At 42.2% G+C, this 22,777-nt stretch overlaps 1 protein-coding gene across 2 annotated transcripts in view; it reads left to right on the top strand.

Annotated features, from left to right (window-relative positions):
- The window catches only part of LOC146385846 (protein sidekick-1-like), a 275,365-nt gene that overhangs the window by 83,851 nt on the left and 168,737 nt on the right, over nucleotides 1-22,777 (top strand). For both annotated transcript variants that reach the window (XM_084931824.1, XM_084931825.1), the window contains exons 2-4: nucleotides 13,693-13,849; nucleotides 16,414-16,520; nucleotides 19,618-19,765. In XM_084931824.1, coding sequence (XP_084787950.1) covers nucleotides 13,693-13,849; nucleotides 16,414-16,520; nucleotides 19,618-19,765 — 412 coding nt within the window. The remainder of the gene's footprint in view (nucleotides 1-13,692; nucleotides 13,850-16,413; nucleotides 16,521-19,617; nucleotides 19,766-22,777) is intronic.

The raw sequence follows: 22,777 nt of genomic DNA on the forward strand, positions 1-22,777 counted from the left end.
TCTGTACACGCTGATTGATCAGCTGTGTCTGTGGATGTTAAGCATTTGCTACCAAGGAACAGGAGCGCACTTGTTGATGCCTTTGCACCTGCGCTGCGCATGTCGGCATATTTCTTTGCGCTCAACATTTGTCATCATATCCATAAAAGCAGATAGAGATAATAAAAGGAAAGAAATCAAGAGAGGTGGGAAGATTGAAATGAAGGAGTGAATGAATAAAAATGCTGACTGCGTGGGGGCCGTGATGGGCCGCTCAATCATCGGCCGCAATGCTAAGTGACAGCATGGGAGCGAAAAGAATGAGACAGAGGGGAGGGAGAGGGTGAGATGGAGACGATGGGGCAGCGTGCTTGGGAGCAGAATCAAAGAGAAAAGGGAGGGTAGGGCTCGAAGAGGAGGAGGAGGAGAAATCGAAGAAATGCAAGAGGGCTTTAAATGGAGTGAGAGGGAAAGAGAGCAAGTAAGGTGAGCAGCGGTGTATGTACTCACCTGAAATCACTTGTCCTTTTTATCTGGAGCTCAGCTGAGCTGGAAGAGTGCCAATATAAATGACTGCTTGTCATATCTCTATATTTCTATTTTCTGTAACAACTTTTAACATTCGTAAGCTTGTAGGTGAAGTGCAAGCTACCTGCGCAATCTTTGCTCTTTCTGCAAACACTCACACGCTTATGACTGGGTGCACACAGTCTCACACACATACACACGCACTGCATTGACTTACAAATTGCAAGAGGACTTAGGGAGATGAAACTCTGAACTTTGAATCCCTGACTAGCTTTGAAGTTTTCAAACATCTCTCTCTTTCACTGTCTCGTCCCTCAGCCGTAACACGAGTATTTGAAAGAGGAGGTGTGGTATCTGTCGTAATCCACAGGGGGAAGCTTTAATAATTGGGCTTTTTTTTTTTTTTTAATCTCCTTCGTATGTTCTCGGCTCCTAGCTACAGCTCTTTTCTGCATGGGGAGCCTGTTCTCTGTGCCTTTTTGTCTAAGTACTGGCAGGATTTGCCTAGATGGAATTTGGGTGATGGGCAAGATCAAGCCGGGGAAGTATCTAGTACACTGTGTGAATTTCATAAAACATATCTGATGTGTACACTCACAAAACTGTGAGTTAAGTCGGCCTTGCTGTATTGCTCACAATGTCCTGGTCAATTGACCAGCCAACATTTAGAGCTCAAACACAAAGTAGTGCCGATGCTGGAGTATTTAGTAATAACTAAAAATCATACAATGACCCCACACGCCATGCATGAGACCATTTGTCCTAATGTAAATATTTCTTTTTCATTTTACACTTTTTTCTTTTGTCTTTTTTATTGACTATGTCAATATTTGAGGGTTTTTTTTTTTAGCTATTGCTGTAAGAATAAGCCAATAAGACTCCATATTGATGGTAGAATCTAATGTTCTGCATTTCTTAAACAAGATACATAACCAACTATGATTTCTATGTATTTGAATTAAACTACAACTTTGGCCTAAGTAAAAATTACATTTCTAATAGTGTTAAAAACTGATGTGCACCAACTGAGCACCTCCCCTGCTCATTCTGTAATCAGTCTTAATTTAATCCAGTGATTCACTAAGTCATACACTGACAGACGCACAAATAACAACACAGTGTGCATCCACCCATACATGAAGTCAGGTTATGCAGAGTTTGAATGAGCTGGCTTGTCTCTTTCCATTATGTGTCAAAGACTGCTGTCCTGTCCTTCACAATGAGGACGTACATATTATTTTTGTTTTTCTTTCGAGTCCAGTACCGAAAGATCCACAATCTCCGGTGGAAACTTGTGAAATGTCAATGTACTGTAATGCAATATGTTATCAATACACTGGCACCTAATATCAGTACTAGTTTTACTTAAGACCTCAATCACAAGGAGCTAGAGACGAGTTAAACACTCTGGGACCATCTGATGAGGAGAAAATATGGGAACAATGTGTATTCCCCAGCCAGTTAGCAAATGGTTGCTGTCTAAGTGCAACACCTCCAGCCACCACTCACCAACCAGACGTACACATTTTTCCCCAGTAACCGCTGGTTGGCAGGGAGTCTCCAATCAGTCTCTAGACCTGCATGAATGGGGTCTAAATGCAGACACTCGAAATGGATTTCCAATACGGACGTTTCAGAGTCACTAGCTCATGACTTCTTGACTATATTTTAGAGATTTTCTTCATCTTAAGGTGAAAAAAATCAAACTGTTCATGATTGTCTATTACTGTTGAGTATCTCACAATCCCTTTGTTACAGTATCATTGTTGTCTTGGGCAGCATATTGTAAATTTCTTAGTGATTCCCCAAACTAACACTGTGACTAACATACTTCAGCCATCCATAACTTTTATTTGTTTCAAACTAGGAGTGAGCAGTGACTGACTCGCTCACCACCCTGCTCGTTAAACTGGGATGGCGACTGCTGTTTAAGACTGTTTTGGTGAAAAATAAGTGCCTCTGCAAACAAGAGCAACTCAAGTTCGTCTCAAAGAGAGTTTGAGACAGCAAAATGATTAAAGTTATTTTGAACAACCATCTCCTAAGACTATGTTCACGAGCATCTCTTAAATTTCTACCCAGAAGACATCTAAAAATACCCCACTCCACTCGCTAAACACTGAATTATCCGGCAAACAATGAGTACATATGCCTCAAACCTCTCCGTCTGCGCTTTCTTACTCATCAGTGCATTTGTTTGCTATTACTGGAAACATCTGTGCTCAGATAGGTTTGTGTCTGACCTTTTGTGTCCAACTGCGGTTATGTTTAAGCTCTCGCATATGTGTAAGAATGTGGAAGTAAGTAAACACTCAGAACAGAAAGTCATATCGTATCTTGGCAAGGACATTTGCCAGTGTTATTGAATTAATTTGAGTCTGTAAGAATGTAAGAAGAGTGTTTACCTAGACGCGGTCTGCCCTTCAAATGGCGTGTCACTAAGCTGCCCTTGTCTGGGGAGGAAGAGGGAGGGAAGGAGGGAAGAAAGCTGGGAGAACGAGGGAGACATGGTGTGTGTTGCAGTTGGTGGCAGATGTTGTCGCTGTGGAAAGGAGGAAGTAAACATCACTTTCGCACACACATTCTTGAATTTGCAGAGCGTATGGAGTCACACAGACATAAACGCAGAAAGCAGGCACACACACATCACGAAACACCTCCCACGTACCTAACAACAACAAATTAGCTAAAATGTGTGAGGAACAGGGCAGCGGGTCATAGACAGTGAATGAGTTTGTCAGAAAAGCAGGTTGGAAAAGTGAAACTTGAAGATCTTTTTTCTTTCCTTTCATTTTCTTTTCTTTTTTTTCCCCAACGGCCACTCAGGTGACGTTTAAATGGCATTGCCAGAGGACATAACATGTAGTCCTTTAGAATAGAGAGCTATGCTTCAGTCCAGCTCAAAATCGATGCTGCTGGGTAGAGATGAAAAGAGGCTAGAGGTGGAGACCAATGAAGGCAGATTTGATAGAAAGTCTGGAAAGTGAGATGAAGCAGTGTTGACTGTGGCGCAAAGTTCAGTGCGGGTGTTGAGGATGGACGCTGGAGACCCGCTGCCGGTCATGCCTAAATTTCTTTTTTGGCACAAGAGTAAATTACTCATCTCTGGCTCTGAGGCTGGCGGTTTCCAGAAGGAATTAGTTTGCAACCTTTCGGATTGACGTCAGACGCGCTTTTGACTTTTCAGGTGTGAGGGCACGCTTTGTTATTTCACTTTCGGTGTTGGAAAATATTCCACAGTTACAAATTAGTCACGTCTGCACAGAGTCATCTGGCAGCCTATTTTAAACTCACCTACTCCCTGGATTTCTTTCACGTCTCTGCACGTCATTTACACCATGATGTCTCGTTAGCGTGGTTAGGGTCGATAATTCTTAGAGGTCATAAAGCAGTAATGAAGAATGGTTAAAATCATATATTAAATCTGGAATAGGTGTTAAACTGCCAGGTTTTTAGGATGGCATTTCAAAGTAGCCAGTATCCTAAAATATTTAGATGATCAGCTCAGAATTCAAAGATAAGACACTTTCTGAATATGATCTTTTTTCCTCTAGTGACCTTTCACTTGAAAGAAAGATGAATGGTTTGCAGAGTTTTAAATAAGTTAGATCTTAGTTACACAGGTGTAGAGACTGGTCTGCAGCTCCTGAGCAATCTCCAGTCACTAAGGGAAAAATGTGCATTCTGGTTGGTGAGTGTTTGCTGGCAGTCGCTGGGTGAAATCAGTCACAAACAGCGTGCTACACTAAAAACCTCCTTGGGATTGCTTTGGTCTCTAGCAGATTTCTACTGTCACTCATAGTTTATAAACTGCAAGTGACTGCTGCTATCTGCTACTTACCAAAGCAACCTCACAAGGTTTTTGGTGCAGAAGTATGTACTTCGATGCAAACAATTCCTACCAACAGCAGGCAACCGGTTAAGGAATTTCCCTAGCAACCAGTGGTTTCCAAAGAGTTGCCAAATGGTCTTTAGGCTTGCATGACTATAAAACAATTAAAAGGAAAAAAAGTGTTACTCACTTTTGTACTTAATATTTTTCTTTAGTTGTTACATGTTTGGTGAGCAAGGGTCCACACACACACACACACACACACACACACACACACACACACACACACACACACACACACACACACACACACACACACACACACAGAGAGAGAGAGGGACAAGATCTCTGCTGTAAAGGTTGAATCAAAGAAGAGGGTGCAGAGTGAAACAAAAATATTATGCTGCTGTTTAAGATGCCAGGCCTTTCTTCTGCCCAGCTCCCTGCACCTTTTGCCTCCCTCACCCCTTACTTCTCACCTGCACTTCTTTGCTTAGATGACCTTCTCCCTCTCTCTCGTCCTCCTCCTGCTCCCTCCCCTCTTTACCTCTGTCTGGTCTGCCGGGCTGTCACGGTGATATCCCAGGTGCTGTGGTTTTGATCTCCGCCTTCAATAATGAATGAAAGGATACAATTCGTCAATCACTTCAAAAACCATGGAGCCCACATTGCCCAAGGTCAGGACAGTGGCAGCTGTCAGACAGGATGATGGCTAGCATAGGCAGGTGAGCGGAGGATGTTTGGCCACATGCATCACACGTACACACCAAAGAGAACCAGAGGAACTAGAGGAGGAACAGATGAAAATGTATGAAAGAAGAGGGGCCTCCTCTGAAGACGGGAGAAAAGGATATTAAAACAGAACAATACGATTGGGAGAAGCAAGAATGGAAGAAGTTTCGCGTGATTTTCAGTGCTTTATTTTCTCTGAAGACCTCAAGTTACCTTTTTTAGGTTCTCTTTCCTATTCTGTGTGTTCGTGTGTGTGTGTTTGGAGGTGTGTGTGTGTGTATCAAAGTGTGATGTGTGGGGTGAGAGAGATGAAGCCTGGAGTCATGTTGTCAGACTACCACATGTCTGAATGCAGTCGTGTTTGTGAAAATCTCTCAGTATCAATGTAGATTTGGGTCAAGTGTGTGCGTGAAGCCCGGTGGCAGTGATGGGAAGGTGATGCGGTGATCGTGTCGGACAGTTTCAGGAACAAACTGGTTTTACGTCCACTCGTGACTCCATTATATAGCACTTATACCATGGTGGTACAAGTGGTGCACACACCACTCCACGTTGTCTTCCTTTGGCAGTTGAGTCTGATTGATTGTTATTGTCTGTAAATAAGAGTTTGCTTTCCACCTGCAGAAAGACAAATGTTTTTAATGAGGGGGTGTAAAGTGCTGAGGAAACAGTAGGGGGAGAGTGAGGCCCGGGGATAAAAGAAAAATTGCAGAAACAAAGGAATAATTATCATCTGTGCTATTTTTTGTGTGATTCAAAAGCACTGAGGTGTTTTCACGGTTTCTTGTGTGCTCAACTTTCTTCAGAGAGAAAGAGGATGCTGTTGTCTCTGTGGGAGGTATTTATTTCACTCCCTCCCAACGCTCCCATTCACCTCCTTGCTCCTCCTGTCCGCCTGTCTGCTCATCAGAAAATAGGAGCTGACAGTTGTTTGTGTATGTGTGTGTTTTGGTGCGTGTGTGTCTTAGCAGATGTGCCCTGCAGCGTGGCCCACCTCTTAAATGTCACTGATCATAGTCTCTTCCACCTGATTACCCTAACCCCTCCAACCCCACCCCTTTCCCCCAACACACCACCGCTCCACCTCCCACTTCTATGCTGCATCTTTTCTGCCCCATTTATTACCCCCCCAGCCGCCCCCACATGGATCTGCATGACCCCATGCATGCGAGGTTGAGAGTGCGTACATCCACCCGTACTTCCAGTGGCGTAAGGTGCCTTTTCTTCTGTACCAAAGTAGCTGTTTGCACAGAACAGTCTCTTTCAATTACAGTGCACTGTGTTCAGAGCTGACATTTCAGCTGCTTGTCCTATAGAGACATATGCATACAAATGCATGGGCATATACTCACATGCTTACGCTGACATTATTAAATGCCACAAAAAGCAATAAACTGACATTTTGTAATCGACTGCTCAGGCGCAGTTTTGGTTAACACAACAGTCTTGATTATGAGAAACAGAGTTACACAATGGCCAATCACTAAATGGGCACAAATCAAACTGGCATATGACCAAAGCCGATGCAGTCTGCGCATTGCCTTCCCTTCACCAGCCACTGTACCAGCATCATTAGCGAAACCAGACAGAAAAATCTCAACTTTGAATCGTTCTCCTTGACATGCTTTTGTTGTAGAGGTTGTACCTCTCAGCACATCATGCTATTAGTGGCTTTGTCACCGAGGAGCAAACACTCTCACAAGCAAAGTCAAGCGCGTCGACTTTGAACTCGAGACTCGACTGTTCCTCGACTCGTATGCCATTGCATGTGTATGTGTACGTGCACGTGTCGGCGTCTGCATCGTGCCTGCTGGTCTGACATCTGCCAATCAGCACATCAGGATCAGTCAGTCATCTGCCAGCTCTTCACAGACAGCTATCAGTCAAAGCTTGTAGAAAAACATGATTGGAGCAGGCAAGAAAGGGGCTTGGGGGAGGGAGTCGTGATTGGCTGTCTTTTGCAGAAAGAGAGGTTAGGGAGAATGTTATGTCTTCAGTGAGAGATGCTTTGTTCTTGTAGGCAGTTTGACATTCAGTAGTCAATTAAAGCGGCTGCCAACTTGAAAAGTCACGAGTTAAACTCCTGATCAAAGTTCCTCGCTCACATCCTGTATGCTCTGCTCCATCTTACAGCAGATGAAGCAGGGGAAACATTTTCCTCTCTTGTGCACGCTTCTCTGCTGTTTTATGTCCAGGAGTAGTGCTTCTTGTCTGTGGTCGCTCAGCTCCCTGTGTACTCTCCATCTTATAGTTCAGCTAAGGCCTGCTGGGATCAGTGGGTGAGCTCCAGCCCCGTGGATTAGCGTCAGAGCCACTTTGATTTCATCATCATCAAAGACAGCAGGTGTTTTCTGCTTAACTGTCATCTTCTTTGGTCACTACATTCCCTCGGTTAGTTTTCTCTTAAGATTGTGTGCATATGTCTGTAGCTGTCTGGGGCCGTCATGATTCTGGGTGTGATTTGGGCCTCCAAACTGATGGGACCACAGCCGGCCGCTGTTGACATTTAGGAGATAAAATCCTACAGTGTGTGGCGTTTAATGAGTCTAATCGTTTGCCTTTTGATCCAGCTGCTGCTCGTCGTTCTCATTAAAATGATTTTAAACGTGTTGGAGTTTTTCATGTGGGATCAGTGCTGTCAACATCATTCACCAGGAGGAACGTGAAAATGATTTTAAAAAGTCCAGTAGGCCACGAGGGGGAATTATATTATAACCCAGTTCATCAGCTTTCGGGTCAGAGCCACAGCTCACCTGAAAGTCACCTCACTCTTGTGAGGTTCACTCACCTCGAGCGCTCTGTAGAATTTACTGTTGGTTTTGCCTTATTCCACCATTTTAGCTCGTTCTCACATTGTCTGGATGTTTCAGTTTTGATGGACCATTTAAAAATCGGGCCTCCTATGGGAGTTTGCTTAATGATGTAACTCTAATCATACGCTGGCTGTTATCCAGTGTGTTGATCCCTGTTTTCGCTCATTAGCGCAATATGCGCTCCTCGCTGACTGTCAGTGAGAGGCTGTCTAGTCTTCCTGAGTTGCACTAATGCTAATGTCTTTAAGCTTTGTGAGGTATGGGCTCATCAGTGACAAACCTAAAGTTTTGTAGTTTCAAAATTCGGTTACACACGTGTGTTTTCACCCGAGTCGCTTGACGGGAGGGATCATATCTCATTTCTCAGCCCTTTCACGTTATGTTGTTCAATTAATTAGCCCCTTTTTTCGACCCTTTTCCGACTCGTAGCAACATGCCAAAAACTCAACTCATAATTCTTCCTGTCTCCTCACACACTGTCAGTCCAATTAAGTGCTTTTAAATGCCTGTTGAAACAAGCGCAGGCAGACTTATTAGATTAAAAAGGAATAGAACTCATTCGCACCCCGTAATCAAATAGACTGCCGTTGCCGTGAAGGGGAAAAAATGCTTAGCCATGCAGCTTGTACCTACATATGCATACAAAAATGACTCTTAAAAAAAGAGACTGATTTAGTTATTTCTTCCCCTCATGCGTCAAAAGGGCATGGCAAAGGGTGTGTGTGTGTGTGTGAGTGTGTGTGTGTGTGTGAGTGTGTGTGTGAGAGAGAGAGAGAGAGAGAGAGCAATATAGCCTACCAGTAAATCAGTATTCATAGACTATAGTCAGCTCTGCTGGCCCTGTCTCACAGTAGGGGTTCAGCTCTATGAAGATAAAGTGATTTTTCTGGAGTGAGCGAACCCTAATTCTGACCTGACACACTCACACACACATGTACACTAGCGCCACAGGGTTTCCTTGCATCTGAATGCACAACGGCATCGCGAAGAGCTTTTCTGACCACCTGTCAAACTTTCCACACGAAGAAATCAACATTTTTAGCCGTTCTCTTACTGTTTTGCAGAATCTTGACCCCATGTAGAGAGGATTTCACGTCTAACCACAGCTGTTGCAGTAAAATTCAGGGTTATTTAACACAGTGTAATAATAATCTTTTTTTTTCCTTGCCCGTTTCTAAAGGACAAGCCATTTAAGGGCTAATTTCCACCGCACATTTGCTCCGTGCTATAAAAATTCAGAGGTGAAGAGGAGAGTAGAGAGAGCAGGATCATGGTGGACCATCAGCCCCGAAGCCACAACCCTGGTCTTCTCCTCCTCCTGTCCTTTCATCCTCCTCTCCTCTCTCTCTTCTTTATCGCAGCGCTCATCTTCCCGGCAAATTGAATTCCTCCCTAGAATCTGCCTAAGCAGCTTCATAAGACCAGCCTGAGAGTGGATGTGTGCGCGGGATGCGTCAGGAAGAAAAAAAAAAGTGTGCATGTGTGCTTCTTGGCTCTCCTGTCACATTTGAAGGCCAACCTCTCTGTTAGGCAACGATCCTCCTGAAGAGAAAGAAAGAGGAGACCTTGAGCTGCCGCACTCTTTGACAGAGATGGACCAAGGGGCAACAAGTGAAAGAGGGAGGAACAAAGGGAGGATGATAGGTGGCTGGATAGTGCAGCTTCTGAGAAAGACAGACAGGTCAGAAATGGGGAAGACTGCGGGGGGAGAGAGAGGCTGACATGTTGAGATTGAGTGACAGAGAGACAGACAGTGTGGGGGAGAGAGAGAGACAGACAACGCCAGTGATTGAAACATGCTGTTAGCTGACCTTGCTCATCTCAGAAGGGTGTTCCGAGTGTTCTCTACAGAGTGTTCTCTGTCTATCTGTAGTTTCTCATGGGCTGCCTTTAAAGGAAAAGAAAGGGCTTAAGGAGTGACAAGGAGGGGAGTGCCTCAGGCTGGGCTTTGGAGTGGACGCAAAGCGTGATGTATGAACGAGGTGGTGGATGAGTGTAATGGTGCAAAACATTCACACTGGCATACGAAGCAGCCATTGTAGCTGAGGGTTGTGTCAAGTTTTTAAGGCTGCTCTCTCACTTAACACAAACACAGTTTTTATGGGGACATTAGTTGACATTATGCATTAGTTATGCCCCCTCCCTGACCTTAGCTGCCACTATAGACTCTAGAAAGTGCATTAAACCCACCCTCTTTCTTTTGACAGCAAGGGGTTCCTCCTTTCCAAAAAGAAGCTTGGTTGGAGTATATAGGAATACGGTGATCAACTCTCTTGATTTGACAGTTTTCTGATTAAATTTACACTGATCAGACATAAGATTCGGACCACCTGACTAAAATCATTTTTGGTCCTCTTTTTACTGTAAAAACAGCCTTGACCTCTGAAGGTGTGCTGCGGTATCTGCAACAAGATGTTAGCAACAGATAGTTTGAGTCTTGTAAGATGTGATTTGGGTCCTCTATGGATTGCACTTCTTTGTACATCCCACAGATACTCGACTGGATTAAGATCTTAAGACCTCAGACTTGTTGTTGTGGTCCTCAAACCATTCCTGAACCTTTGTTTTTGTAGCAGGGCTCAGGCCACATCGATCAGGGAATAGTTTCCATGAAAATGTGTCCGTTGTCTCCAACAATGTTTAGTGTCAAAGTAGCATCCACATGTATAGCAGGACACAAGGTTTCCCAACAGAACATTGTCCAAAGCATCACACTGCCTCTGCTACCTTGAATCCTTCCCATAGTGGATCCTGGTGCCAGGTGTTCCTCAGGTGAGTAATGCACACGCCCCTTTTACATCTTTTATGTAATGTAAAAGGAAACATGATTCATCAGACCAGGCCACCTTCTTCCAATGCTCTGTGGTCCAGTTCTGATCCTCATGTGCCCACTGTTGGTGCTTTTGACAGTGGATGTGGTCGCCTACCTGGTCAGCAGTTATGCAACAAACTCTGATGCACTTTTCAGGGACACTTATGACAAGGCTACTTGTCAATTGTCATACTCGCTCAAATTATCGTGATGGTAATTTGACAAATTATTGTCCCTTTATGTAAACCAAAAAGACAGAGAAGGGATGGTCTGCTTTGCCAAGTTACTGGCCAGTGTACATTCAGTGCCCCTCGAGTTCTCAGTCATATTTACTCATCATGCGTGGTTCCATGAAGCAGAGGTTAATATCATGGTAGCTACACACATTTATCATATATAGTACTGGACTATATATTCGAAACAGACTTTTTTGACGAGGGGTTGAGTGTGTGTGTGTTTTTGTGTGTGTTTTTAGGTAACTATGCACAAAGCATGATTTGTCTGCCCTTGTTAATGCTGTATGTCTGTGTTCCCTTACTTAACAGAAGCTCTGTTCTGTTCGTTCTGTTCATGTGTTATCCAAAAATGTATATTATGATTGACAAATGAAACCCTCCTTTAACAAAAATCTGATATAATGATACAATTCAGGTGATTTTCCCTTGGGAGGAGGCCAAAGGCCAATTTTATTTATGTAGTATTTGTATCCGGGTAAAACAACGATGTCTATGTCTGCCTAAAGTGAATGACAACCACAACACTAAACATAGCTGGAACACTGTGTTTAAAATGTCAATAGAAACATTTTTAGGTTGTTGTTTTTTTGTTCTTTTGTTTTTTTCAAACAGCCCTTTTGAAGGGGTGTCAGAATGTGAGGACTGGCCAAAATGTCCTCACCTTCCCAAAAAGTTCTCACTCCCAAGGTAGCAGTAGAAGCAAACTTGTATTCTTTCTCTGTCTTCCATTCCCTCGCTGTCTCTCCCTCACTCTCTGAGGCATGCAGCAGTGAATTATAGTGCTGGTCAGCAGTATGACATTGGAGTCTGCATTGCCAGCCATCGTCTGTAGAAACAGAATATTCCAAATAAATCCTTATGCCCACATGCGCTCGCACTCTCTCTCTCTCTCACACACACACACACACACACACACACACACACACACACACACACACACACACACACACAGACTCCCATATAAATCTGTCCTAGCAGGAACACTTCCCTTTTGTGCACAGAGCAGGCAGCTATCAATCTAAAAGAGAGAGGGAGAGGGTGAAACAGTGGAAAGTGGAAGAGAAGAGGAGGGGGAAAAAGTGGCCCTGAGACATCCAGAGGGAATAAGGAATAAGGGAGGAAATGCAGACAGTGGAGATGAAGTGAGAGGGGTGGAAGTGATACAGAACTGAGGAAGCTGAAACGACAGGGAGGACAGAAGATCTAGTGGACGGCAGGAGGGGAAAGGGGGAGCGTTAAGAGTTATGAACCTGTCCATATTTACTGTCGCTAGAAGATAGGCTTCCACTCAAACGGATGCGTGTGTATGCATGTGTGAATCTCCTGTTCAGTCCAAACCCAGATGCTAATTTTTGTTGAGTGGATCCAGGCCTCAGCACATGCAGTCCAGCAGCAAGTGGCTTTGGACAGCCTATTTAGCCTTGATGCCCCTATGCTGTGTGACAGTGAGCCAGGTCCTCACACCTGAGTAGAAAGTTAAAGACTGGATGGCATTGCTGAGCCATTCAGCAGCTGCACCTTGCAAGGCAGGCCAAGTGATTTCAACAGGCTTATCATAAGATTCAGCTTGGGCACTGTGAGTGCGCTATTGTACAATATCTGTGCTTGGAAACTTGGCTGTTCAGGAGTACAATACATGTGGTGAAAGGGAAAATGCTCTCTGTCAGGATGGAAAAAGCTAAATGTGGAGGTGAAGAACCCAGGATTACCATTACAGTGAAAGGATGCTTATACTGCAGGCATGCTCATTGGTCAAAAGAGTCCTGACAGAATCGGACAAGCTTGAGTGAACAATTTAATCATCGCAACATCTGTACCTTTTAGTCTGATCAATTCCACATTACACTGCATCTGACGAACAGGATGCTCAATCTAATTTTTAGCATAAGGGTTAAAAGCGTCTGTGAAGCCTGACCTTTGTCTTCGTGCAGTCTACGCTGGAATTTGATATGCTTTAAGTAACAAACAGCAGATGTTGTTTGCATTCAAGTTACGTGGTGCCTTTCCAGGGAGTAAATGTGATAGAATTGCTGCTTTTCTGGACCGTTGATGCACATCAATGCTGGGAAATAGGATGTGTTGGAGCACTCATGCATGCCGCCATGCGCTCAGTTCAGCCCTTTGAGCTTACACAGGAAACAAAAGGTCTAAGTGTATGGACAGGCATCACATCTCCTACCTGTGCTAAACATCTGTTGGGACACATTTTCTCTTGGTCTGTCTTAAAATCAGTGTTATAACTTATGATGCAGTTTGATCTGAGATATTAGTTGTTTATTTAAAATTGGTAGGTTTTCTGAAATGCTGAAGTACAATTTTGTGGAAAAAAACTAGTATGTGTGTCTGTATAAAAAAGCTTTGACAGGCGTCACTAATAGGGTGAGGGCTCTCTAGACAGTCTCGCAGAAAAAAAACTAAATATAAATAAAGCATCTGTAGATGGAGTAGCAGTTTTTTTCCTATTGCTTTGATGTCAGATGTCTTCTTCTAAGCCTGAAATGAGTTTTCATATCTGATTTGACATTTGCAAAATGGCACCTAAAACCATTATTACAGAATTTTCTGATTCCAGTCTGAAACTCTTCTCAATAAAATAAGAAAAGACTTGTTTTTTTTGTTTTCAACTTATTGTGCAAAGGCCGTGATTTCTGTGGTGTATGAATACAGCAGAAATCAGCCGTGTTGTCTCAGAGAGACTAAAGCAGACTATTTCAAACACCACAAATAACACATTTTCCTTTCTGTGTCTCTGTCTGTCAGAAGTGGCTCCCTACCTACGAGGGGGTGGACAAGGGCAGCAGGTGGTGTTAGAGGGAAACAGACTGGTGCTGACCTGCCTGGCTGGAGGCAGCTGGCCTCTGCAGTACCGCTGGACTCTCAACAACAGCAACATCACTGACTGGACGCCACAGTACAGGTCAGTTAGCACCCACTGCCTAGTTATTATGTCAGACTTTCTGTCGTGGATCTTCTCATTGTCTTTAAGTGTATATGTCTCTCTCGTACCCTTCCTTTCATATACAAACATCTGCAGAGTAAGAGCTGTTCCCGTTAGAGATGGAGTGTGTGTAGAGGTCAGAGCATTCGGACAGCAGAGCCAAAGTGAGATTAATAATTACATTAGCACCATAAATATGTATATGGTGTGGGTAAAGAGGAGGGGACCCAATCAATATGTCTGTGCCGTTTCTTTGCTTTTTGCCCTGTACTTTTTTTCTTCTCCTCCTCCTCCTGTGCCCCCTCTCTCTCTGTCCCTGTGTGTGTTGGTTGGTAAGAACTAAGCAATTCCTCTCGGCAAAACTGCAGCTGTGAAACAAAATTGTTTTTCACATCATTCAGAAATGGAGGGAATCTTGGGAATGCATACACACTGAGGGAGGGAGAGGTTGAGCCAGCAGTTTTGTAGGCAGTCGTTGTTCGAGCCAGGAGGTGCAGTGTGGCTCTGGACTGCTCTCAGCGTTCTGGCTACTTTAGTTTGGTGAGGCTATGCTGAATTGGCAAGCTGCAGTGAATATGAGTGTGTGTGCGTGTGTGTGTGTGTGCGCGTGCGTGTGTGTGTGCGCGTGTGTGTATGAGGATGTGGCCATCTGCTAAGCCTGATTTTAGTGTTCTACCTTTGCAACTTTATATATGCTCATTTACATATTTTATTCTCAGTTAAATGAAGACATATAGTGTGGGATGAGATATTGAACCTCACTAGATCCTGATGTTTCAGCTATTGCAATGCATAGCACCTTTCTGCCATTGATATATAGACCATTTTCAGCAAATTGGACGGCCTGCAGCTTTGTGCATGCTGCTGCGACAGGAGCGGGACCAAGCAGTGCTCGATAGCTGTGCTTTGCTGTGATTTTTGGTCACGTTTACAATTAATACTGGTCTCACAGATCCACTTGGTTTTACATAAACTCAGAAACATGCTTTGGGCTTCCACATAGTAAAATCCTCTTTGGAATATTTTATTTTTCTTCATCCTTTATCTTAGTTTAAAGCGCTGGTCAGTGGAGAATTCAGATGAACAGTAAGTGACAATGATTTACATTAATGGAAGCTTCAGCTCCGGCTTCTTTTATCATTGTCAGTTCAACGGCAGTAGCCTGCCACTTTTTACACATTGCGAGTTGGAATAAAAACATCACTAAGACAAGTTAGACTCTCGAAAAAAAAGAAGGCAGCAGCGTTTGCTTTGTTTTCAGGGACACTTATGACAAGGCTACTGCATTGTCTTCAAAACTGTATAACATGCTTGGCTGACAAACTTATTTCTCACAATGCATGTTTTTTTTCCCCTCAAGCCAATACTTGTCTCAGTTACGTGCTGTACAACTGCATAGCGGGAGGTAACATATGCTGTGCATCAAAGTAATGCATACAGTTTTATAATAATATAAACCTGTTGAAAACACATAAATATTAATCATTTCTGGTCTGATGAACTTAAGATTTAATGTAAAATGACTACCGTCCTACATTTACCTTCTTCTTTTGTGCAGTCTCTCATCACAGTATTACACAAAACAAAATAGATTTTTATTTCTTGAATCAGTCAATCGCATTTAACGCTAAGCTTGTCAGAGAAACTGACTAGGAAATTACTGCATTGTCTATATATATATCTGTATCTAAATATAGTGGTAGATGACAGAAATCTAACAACTTGTTGGAACTTAAAACACATGGTGTTTCCGCTGCACACGGCTGTTGAAAATGTAGCTGACCAGAGAGAGCGAGGGAGATAGATTGGTGGTAGAAAGTGTCCAATATCAAAATTTGTTTTAGGATCAGAGCTGCTGTGTAATGTGTCGTTCCTGATTCAAATGGAGTTGGGTTTGTGAGTCTTTGATGTACATGTGTGTATTTGTGTCTGCGGGTTTGTGTATGTTGGCAGCATGCACTGACAGCCTGGGAGTTAAATACTTGGCTGTCCTGGTATTCGTAATGAGCCCCAAAGCGATGTCCGGTTTTGCTATGTCTATCCGGTTTGTGCGGAATATATGTGTGTGTGTGTGTGTGTGTGTGTGTGTGTGTGTGTGTGTGTGTGTGTGTGTGTGTGTGTATTTGTCCAGCATGGTACCAACCTAGATCCTATGCCAAGCTTCCCATTAGTGAAGCACAGTCCATTAAAACCCCATTAACAATCCTTCTCAGAAAAAAAAGACCTCGCAAACATCAAAAACCTTTTCATACGCGGCACACAGACGCAAACAGACACACATACATGTACACAAACTGTGCATATGCTCTCTCTGCCTTCTGTTATCTGGAAACTTTTACAACCTTAGGCCCAATCCATTTTCTGAGATCAAGGACATGAAAGGGAATTACACAAGAGTGCACGCATATGGACAACCAGACCTCCACCTTGGTTCCCTTCTGTCTTGTTGGTCTCCAGACATCACTCCCAGTTTTATTTTTATTTACAGCTTTGAGAAGAAAAACCTACCCTTATAGTCTTCCTCTCCATGTGTCCATCTTTAGGTTGTCTATGCCGTCCCTGAAGAGGACTGATGCTGGACTGTATCAGTGTATGGTGAGGAACAGGATGGGAGCAGTAATACACAGGAGAACGGAGGTGCAGGTGGCCTGTAAGTACACACAGCATACACGGACACACACGCTGGTTTAAAGTAAACTGAGTAAAACAACTGAAGATGTTGTTTTGTGCACAATTAAAACTTAAGCTTCAGCTTTGCTCAATTCTTACAATCTTACAAATATTGCCTCATTAAACATTGTTATTTATTACAAGTGCTAAATTTCTGAAAATACAAACTGTATTTCTTAAGACTAGATGTCTGGTTGTATGTAATTTTATCAAGTTGACCAGCAGCTGGATATCCTGACAGTGCTAACCTTTTAGGAAATGAGGGCTCCCTCGGACCCTTTCAGATATAAAATTTCTTGTGAATGCACAAGGTGCCAGTTAACACCACCAGCAAAAGGATATTAACTCTGAACATGTCACTAGGGCGGGGCAAAAATATTTATCACGGTATATATTTGAAAATTTGCCATAACGATATAACTGACGATGCGAGAAAAATACTTTACAACTACACAACTTTATTAGTGCAAAAAACCCCATCAATGTATTTTCACTTAAACAAGCAGCTGTTTTTTATGTGCATTAAAGTTGTATAAAAATGTAACAGTGCAAATGCAAATTCCTTGCTGATAGTTTAACCAAAAGGCATTTTCAGTGGAAATTGGCTGACATATCCTGAGCATAGCCGTGTTTAATATCCACAAAACTTAAAAAAAAAGGTACACAGACACACAATACAGTAATATTATGTTGAAGCACAGTACGTATCACTCCGCGAGGCTCCTGACTAGGTACTAAAACATTTGTCAGATTTCCGAGCGCCGTGTACCACATAAAATCGTTTTGAGGTCAGTAAACACAACCAGAATTCATACATAAGGTGCACCTGATTATAAGGGGCACTGTCGATATCAGAAAATCAAAGGATTGATTTTAAGTGTGCCTTATTTTCCGAAAAACACGGTAATAACGATGGCCCGCTAGCATGCTCTACCAAAAATAGTGCTTTGTTGTGTATCTGATGGACGAAAGCCAAACCAGTTCCACACCACTGAAGTTGCAGCATTTTTACAAACCAATTCTGGTTCATCTGTTTCATTCAACAATCCGCTTTCGCCCTTCTCATTCTCCGTCACCCCATGCTTTTTCCGCCATGTGCGTATGAAAACAAAGGCACTGCGCATGCGCGTTTTACCCATATCCTATCGCAATATTTCATTTTCTTATCATTGCCCGACATTATACCGGTATTACCGTGAACGGTATGATATAGCCCAGCCCTACATGTCACAACAGTAAGCGTGGAGCTATCCAACTACACATGACTGTTACAGTGAGAGACCATGCAGAGTGGCTAACGCTTCGTTTTTCAAATTAGTCATGTTCGAGTTCAAAATATAATTTGTAAATGTTTGGCTTCCACATTGCTTGTACTCTTTCTAATGGCTCTGTCACATTAGAGTAAAAATACCACTTCAACCTTCTTGCGACTAGGAAACATTTGTGGTTTCTCTGTGACTGCATCATTTGTTTTTTTAATTCAGTTACTGCCGTAGTGAGCTGCTCCTCTGTGCAACACCCTCAATGGCAGCTGCATGGGATGCTCACTCTCACTCTCAGACTAACCTGGCAAAGGTTTAGAAATGATTCCAGTGTAATTCATAAGTACAGTCAGATCGACAACATGTTGCAATCAGTGAGTCAGTCTGCACCAATAAGCAACTCGTCTGCGATATGTCTCTTTGCAAAAGGAAACTTGACTCATCTGGTTCCCAACTACCTGGATTCTGGTTTTATTCCAATATGAAAACAAGGTTGCCAAGAGCCTGTCATTGCAGTTAGAACTTCTGTCCTGCAGTAACTGCATCACTGTTTGTGGAGGAATTTCTGAAATTGTGCTTTAAATTTATGAGGTTCTGCCTCATAAAGTAGTTAATTTGAACATATGTCAGTAAAAGGCACCAGATTTGCAATTCTTGCTGATTTGTCACAAATAGACTTCATTCATTTGCAGATTGACGACACTAAATCTCAAACCGGTAGCAGGCTAACTCAGTTGTATTTTCATTTCATTCCTCTCTTGACTTCTTGACAGGCCAATGTTACTTTGAAGCCATCTTTAAAGCACCCATTTTCAGGACAGCTAGACAAGTTTGTCATACACAGTCTTAATAATTTTGGGTGTGCTACAGTCTCCGACCACTGTTTTCGCTCGTGTGACTGTAGCATGAATTATCCAGTAATTACATAGCTGTCAACTGTCTAAGAAAAGAAACATGTATTTGTTTCCTTTACAAAGAAGATTAATCAAAACCAAGCCAAGTAAAATCTTCTCTAATGTCTGGTCGACTGGAGGTATGCACTGTTCAGTTTTTATTAAATTCCTCAGCGTGAGTATAAAATGCTCTCAAAGACAGGGATGATTTTCAGATTTGAATTTTAAATGGTCCCGTTAACGATGACGCTAATTAGCTTGCTAGCTAACAGATGCTAGATTTGAAATTTGAGATCTTCCTTCTTTAACAAGAAAACTTCTCAGTAAATTAAATGTATTCCCATATGGACAGCAAACAGCACAGCATGAAGAAAACAGTCGTTTGGAGGACCTGTGTGTTTCAATCACATATTCACATTTAAATTACCCACTACACCGCTGGAGCTCCATTTTTCTAACTATTATATGGCTAAATGTGATCTAACTGATTTCCCTGTGTTGGTGTTGTTGCTGCATTTTCATAATAATCTTTGGAATCAACGAGGATCAAGTTTCTAGTTTTGAAACATGTATTTAAATAAAACCTTCTCCTAGAACAAATAGCAAGCATTCCAGGTGTTTTCTTTATTAATTTATACAATATTATAAGCATATCATCAATTTATGTTTGCCGTTAGCCAAATTTCAGCTACCTATGTTAGATTGCTAGTGATGGTTTAAAAAGCATTAGATAACGTCTTGGCTAATGCTAACTGACTGTGAAGACAGTGTGATTGGTCAGTTCCAATACTGAGTCTAGATCAACAGTTTTATGATGATGTAGGGACAACACCAACACCGGCATATCTGATTGTGCAGTAAATGTGTTGTGATGCATTGGTGTTGATCTTCATACTCTTCATCCTTCTCTCTTTTCCTCGAGTTCTGGGTAACTTCTCGGCCGAAGAGCAGAGAAAGACGGTGACTCAGGGCCGAGCAGCCCTCATCAACCCTCCTCCCCTCGCTTCGTTTCCTCAACCATTGGTCACATGGTACAAAGATGGACACAAGATAATCCCCAACAACCGAATGTAGGTGTTTCTTTTACCCTTTTGCTTTGTGTCTTGAGCACGCACTTGTGTTTGTATGGTGTCTTTTGCAGTCTCAAGCACAAAGTGTGTCTAACAAAATACCGCCCGAGATAAAATTTTAATTTTACAGTTCTCATCCCACAGTGGTGTATTAATTAGTGTTCTGCAGAAGCACAAAAGTTCTTTTAATCCTCGCATGTCAATTGCTATGAATAATAAGCTATTTAGATAACTGACCCTTTTCATAAGAAGAGACACAGGACATTATCAAGAGAAGATAAAGCGGGCTTTTCAGTGAATCAAATCTACAAGGTTATTAAGTAATTTTAGGTACATGGGAGATATTCTTTTATATTAATTGTACAGCAGAGATATGAGGGTCCCTGTGTTGTGTAAGCTGTGCTTCACAGACTTTTTGTTTGATGTTATTCTCCAGCTCTTTTTGAAATGCTGACAATTTGCATATTATTTCTTAGTTGCTACAGATATCCTGTAAGTGTCACTCTTTTGAAAAAATACTCATAAGCTAAGCGTCGAGCACAGGGATGGTAGTGTGCTGTTGGTTTGCAGAGTGGTGTGATATAGATTCAGGCAGCATTTTAAATTGATTTGGGATATGCACCTTTTTGAATCGGCTCCTCAGTGACAATAGCTGTTGAGATGGAGACCTTCAGTGATTTTATTAGTCTCTGCTTGCACTCTGAGATAACTAACTCCCCATTAAGACCACTAACTGCTCCCCAGTGTGTTATTGAATGAAATTGTCAGTGGCCTTGCTGTACACGTAAACGGTCAGACAGCAACTTTTTCACCCCTTTAACGACAGACACCACCTCCAAAGAGCTTTTCAGAATGCTATGTGGATTCAGGTTATATAAACAGGTTGTTTTTTTTACTGCGGGGGGGGGAGGTTGCTTTTGTTTCTGGTTCACATCAAGTTTGAATTTGCTTTTTAATTTGGATGAACTAGGATAATGTACTCCTGTTAAGTTAATGGGGCTTCATTGAGAGTGGCTTAATGATAGTGGACTGCAATTATTTTGCTGCACAAGACACTATCTGCATGAAGGTGTTTTCAATCAAAGCATCCCTGCTGAAGTGTGCTCCCTGCTGCTGTACACGAAAAAAAACAAAACAAAGAGGAGCCCTTGTTATAGTTACAGATTATTCCGTGATTATTTCAATGAAAATACATCTGCAGTGGATATGGAGCATCTGTGGCCAGGGGACAAGATTGTTAGTGCCTGAAGCTTTTCTTTTGTGTTTGCTTGTGTCTTAGCGCTACCAACCAACCACATTTAAGCAGGTTTTAGTGGCGTGCCGGTAAACAGTGAAGAAAAACGATCTGCAATCTTAAAAACACTAGCTGCTGTGCGATGAGGATTTAACCTTTAAAATTAGCAACAGGGAATCAGTGGTAGAGATTTTCTCAGCTTTATTAGAGCCTGACCAATTTATCAGCGGGCTGATATGTTCAGCTGATATTAGCTCATAACATTCATGTTATGAGTGTTGATACTGGATAATTTGTCCAACAGAGGGTACTCTGCAACTTCCCTGTTGACAACACGCAAACATAACAACAAGATGATACAAGCAGAGTCTGGCAGAGAGGAAACAAGTTAATAACAAGCAAATAAATAACTGTAGATTACAAATATAAGGCAAATTAGATTATTTGGTTTGTGTGTCTGAAAGAAAACAACATTGGCTGTTATCAGATATCAGAATATTTGATTGTTAAATCGCCAAATATCTGTATAGATCTTAACATTGGCCAGAGCTTTTATCACTTCTCCCTATGTTGCTACTGCCACTATTATGTTTTTCATCAATTTCTGAACTAACTTTGAAACAAAAGCACACAACGAACCCAGGCACCTCTTTCTCTACATACCAGTTTCAGGACCTTTAGTAACATCTCAAGTGCTCGTTGGGACATTAATGAGTCCAATTCTTGTCTCACAGACCTGCTATGGAGGATGTATCCTCACATTAACCCTGAAAAGAGCTGGTTTATAAGATCTGACATGTGACTCCATGGTGACTTTAAAAGCCTGCTAGCATATGCGGAGTATACATTTAAATTTGGATTCTAATATCTATCTACTGTAAATCAACCCTGACAGCAATGAAAAGCTTTAAAGTATCAACCTTTTTGTCAGAACTGCTCCTGACACAAAGGTTAAGTACTATATTAATGCCTGGATATATTCTGGAAGCTCCATAGCCTACAGTACACCAATAGAGGGAAATATATAATTAATAGTAAAAGCCTAAGGTGAAGCTGAGGTGGGTGCATAGATCGTAGAGTAAGCACTGATGTAACAGTTGCAGCAGTAGGTTAGCAGAGCATTTAAACAATGTGATGTGACAGTGAACAATTGGCTGCCCGATTTTATCATATCCACAAGCCTGAGGCCAATACAGAGCCTGCAGATGTCAAAATGGTCACAGCCACAAGGAATGTGTGGGCACCTGACTATGGTTAGAGTTGGAGGTCACATCATCCAGAATGATCTGTACGGTGGTGATGATGATGATGTAAACTGTTTACCAGTGTAAACGGTACATGGTTACAGATGATGTTAAAACAGCTCTTTTTAGAGCACATTGTATTTCACTTTATACAGCACATTTGTGGTGCACTTACAGTATATCAAAAATGAAAAAGCTTCAGGCGGTTTATATATATACGTGTTGATAATTGATTCAGAAAATATGGTTGTCATGGTTTTAACCGTACCTGCTTCAGGTGATACAAGATATTTCCAGCTTCTTGGATCACAGGAACAATTGTTTATTCACTTTGTAATTATTGTTATGACTCGTGATTGCATTTTGTGTGTGTCTGTGTGTGTGTGTGTGTGTGTGTGTGTGTGTGTGTGTGTGTGTGTGTGTGTGTGTGTGTGTGTGTGTGTGTGTGATTATCCTTGTTTTGTCTTTTATTACTTTTCTGTTCCATTATATCCAAATGGGCTGCAGTGTTTGAAATACAGTTCCAAGTTTGGC

Source organism: Perissodus microlepis, chromosome 6 (assembly GCF_051167445.1).
Source record: "Perissodus microlepis isolate ML-2025 ecotype Zambia chromosome 6, ASM5116744v1, whole genome shotgun sequence".
Classification (NCBI taxonomy): Eukaryota; Metazoa; Chordata; class Actinopteri; order Cichliformes; family Cichlidae; genus Perissodus; species Perissodus microlepis.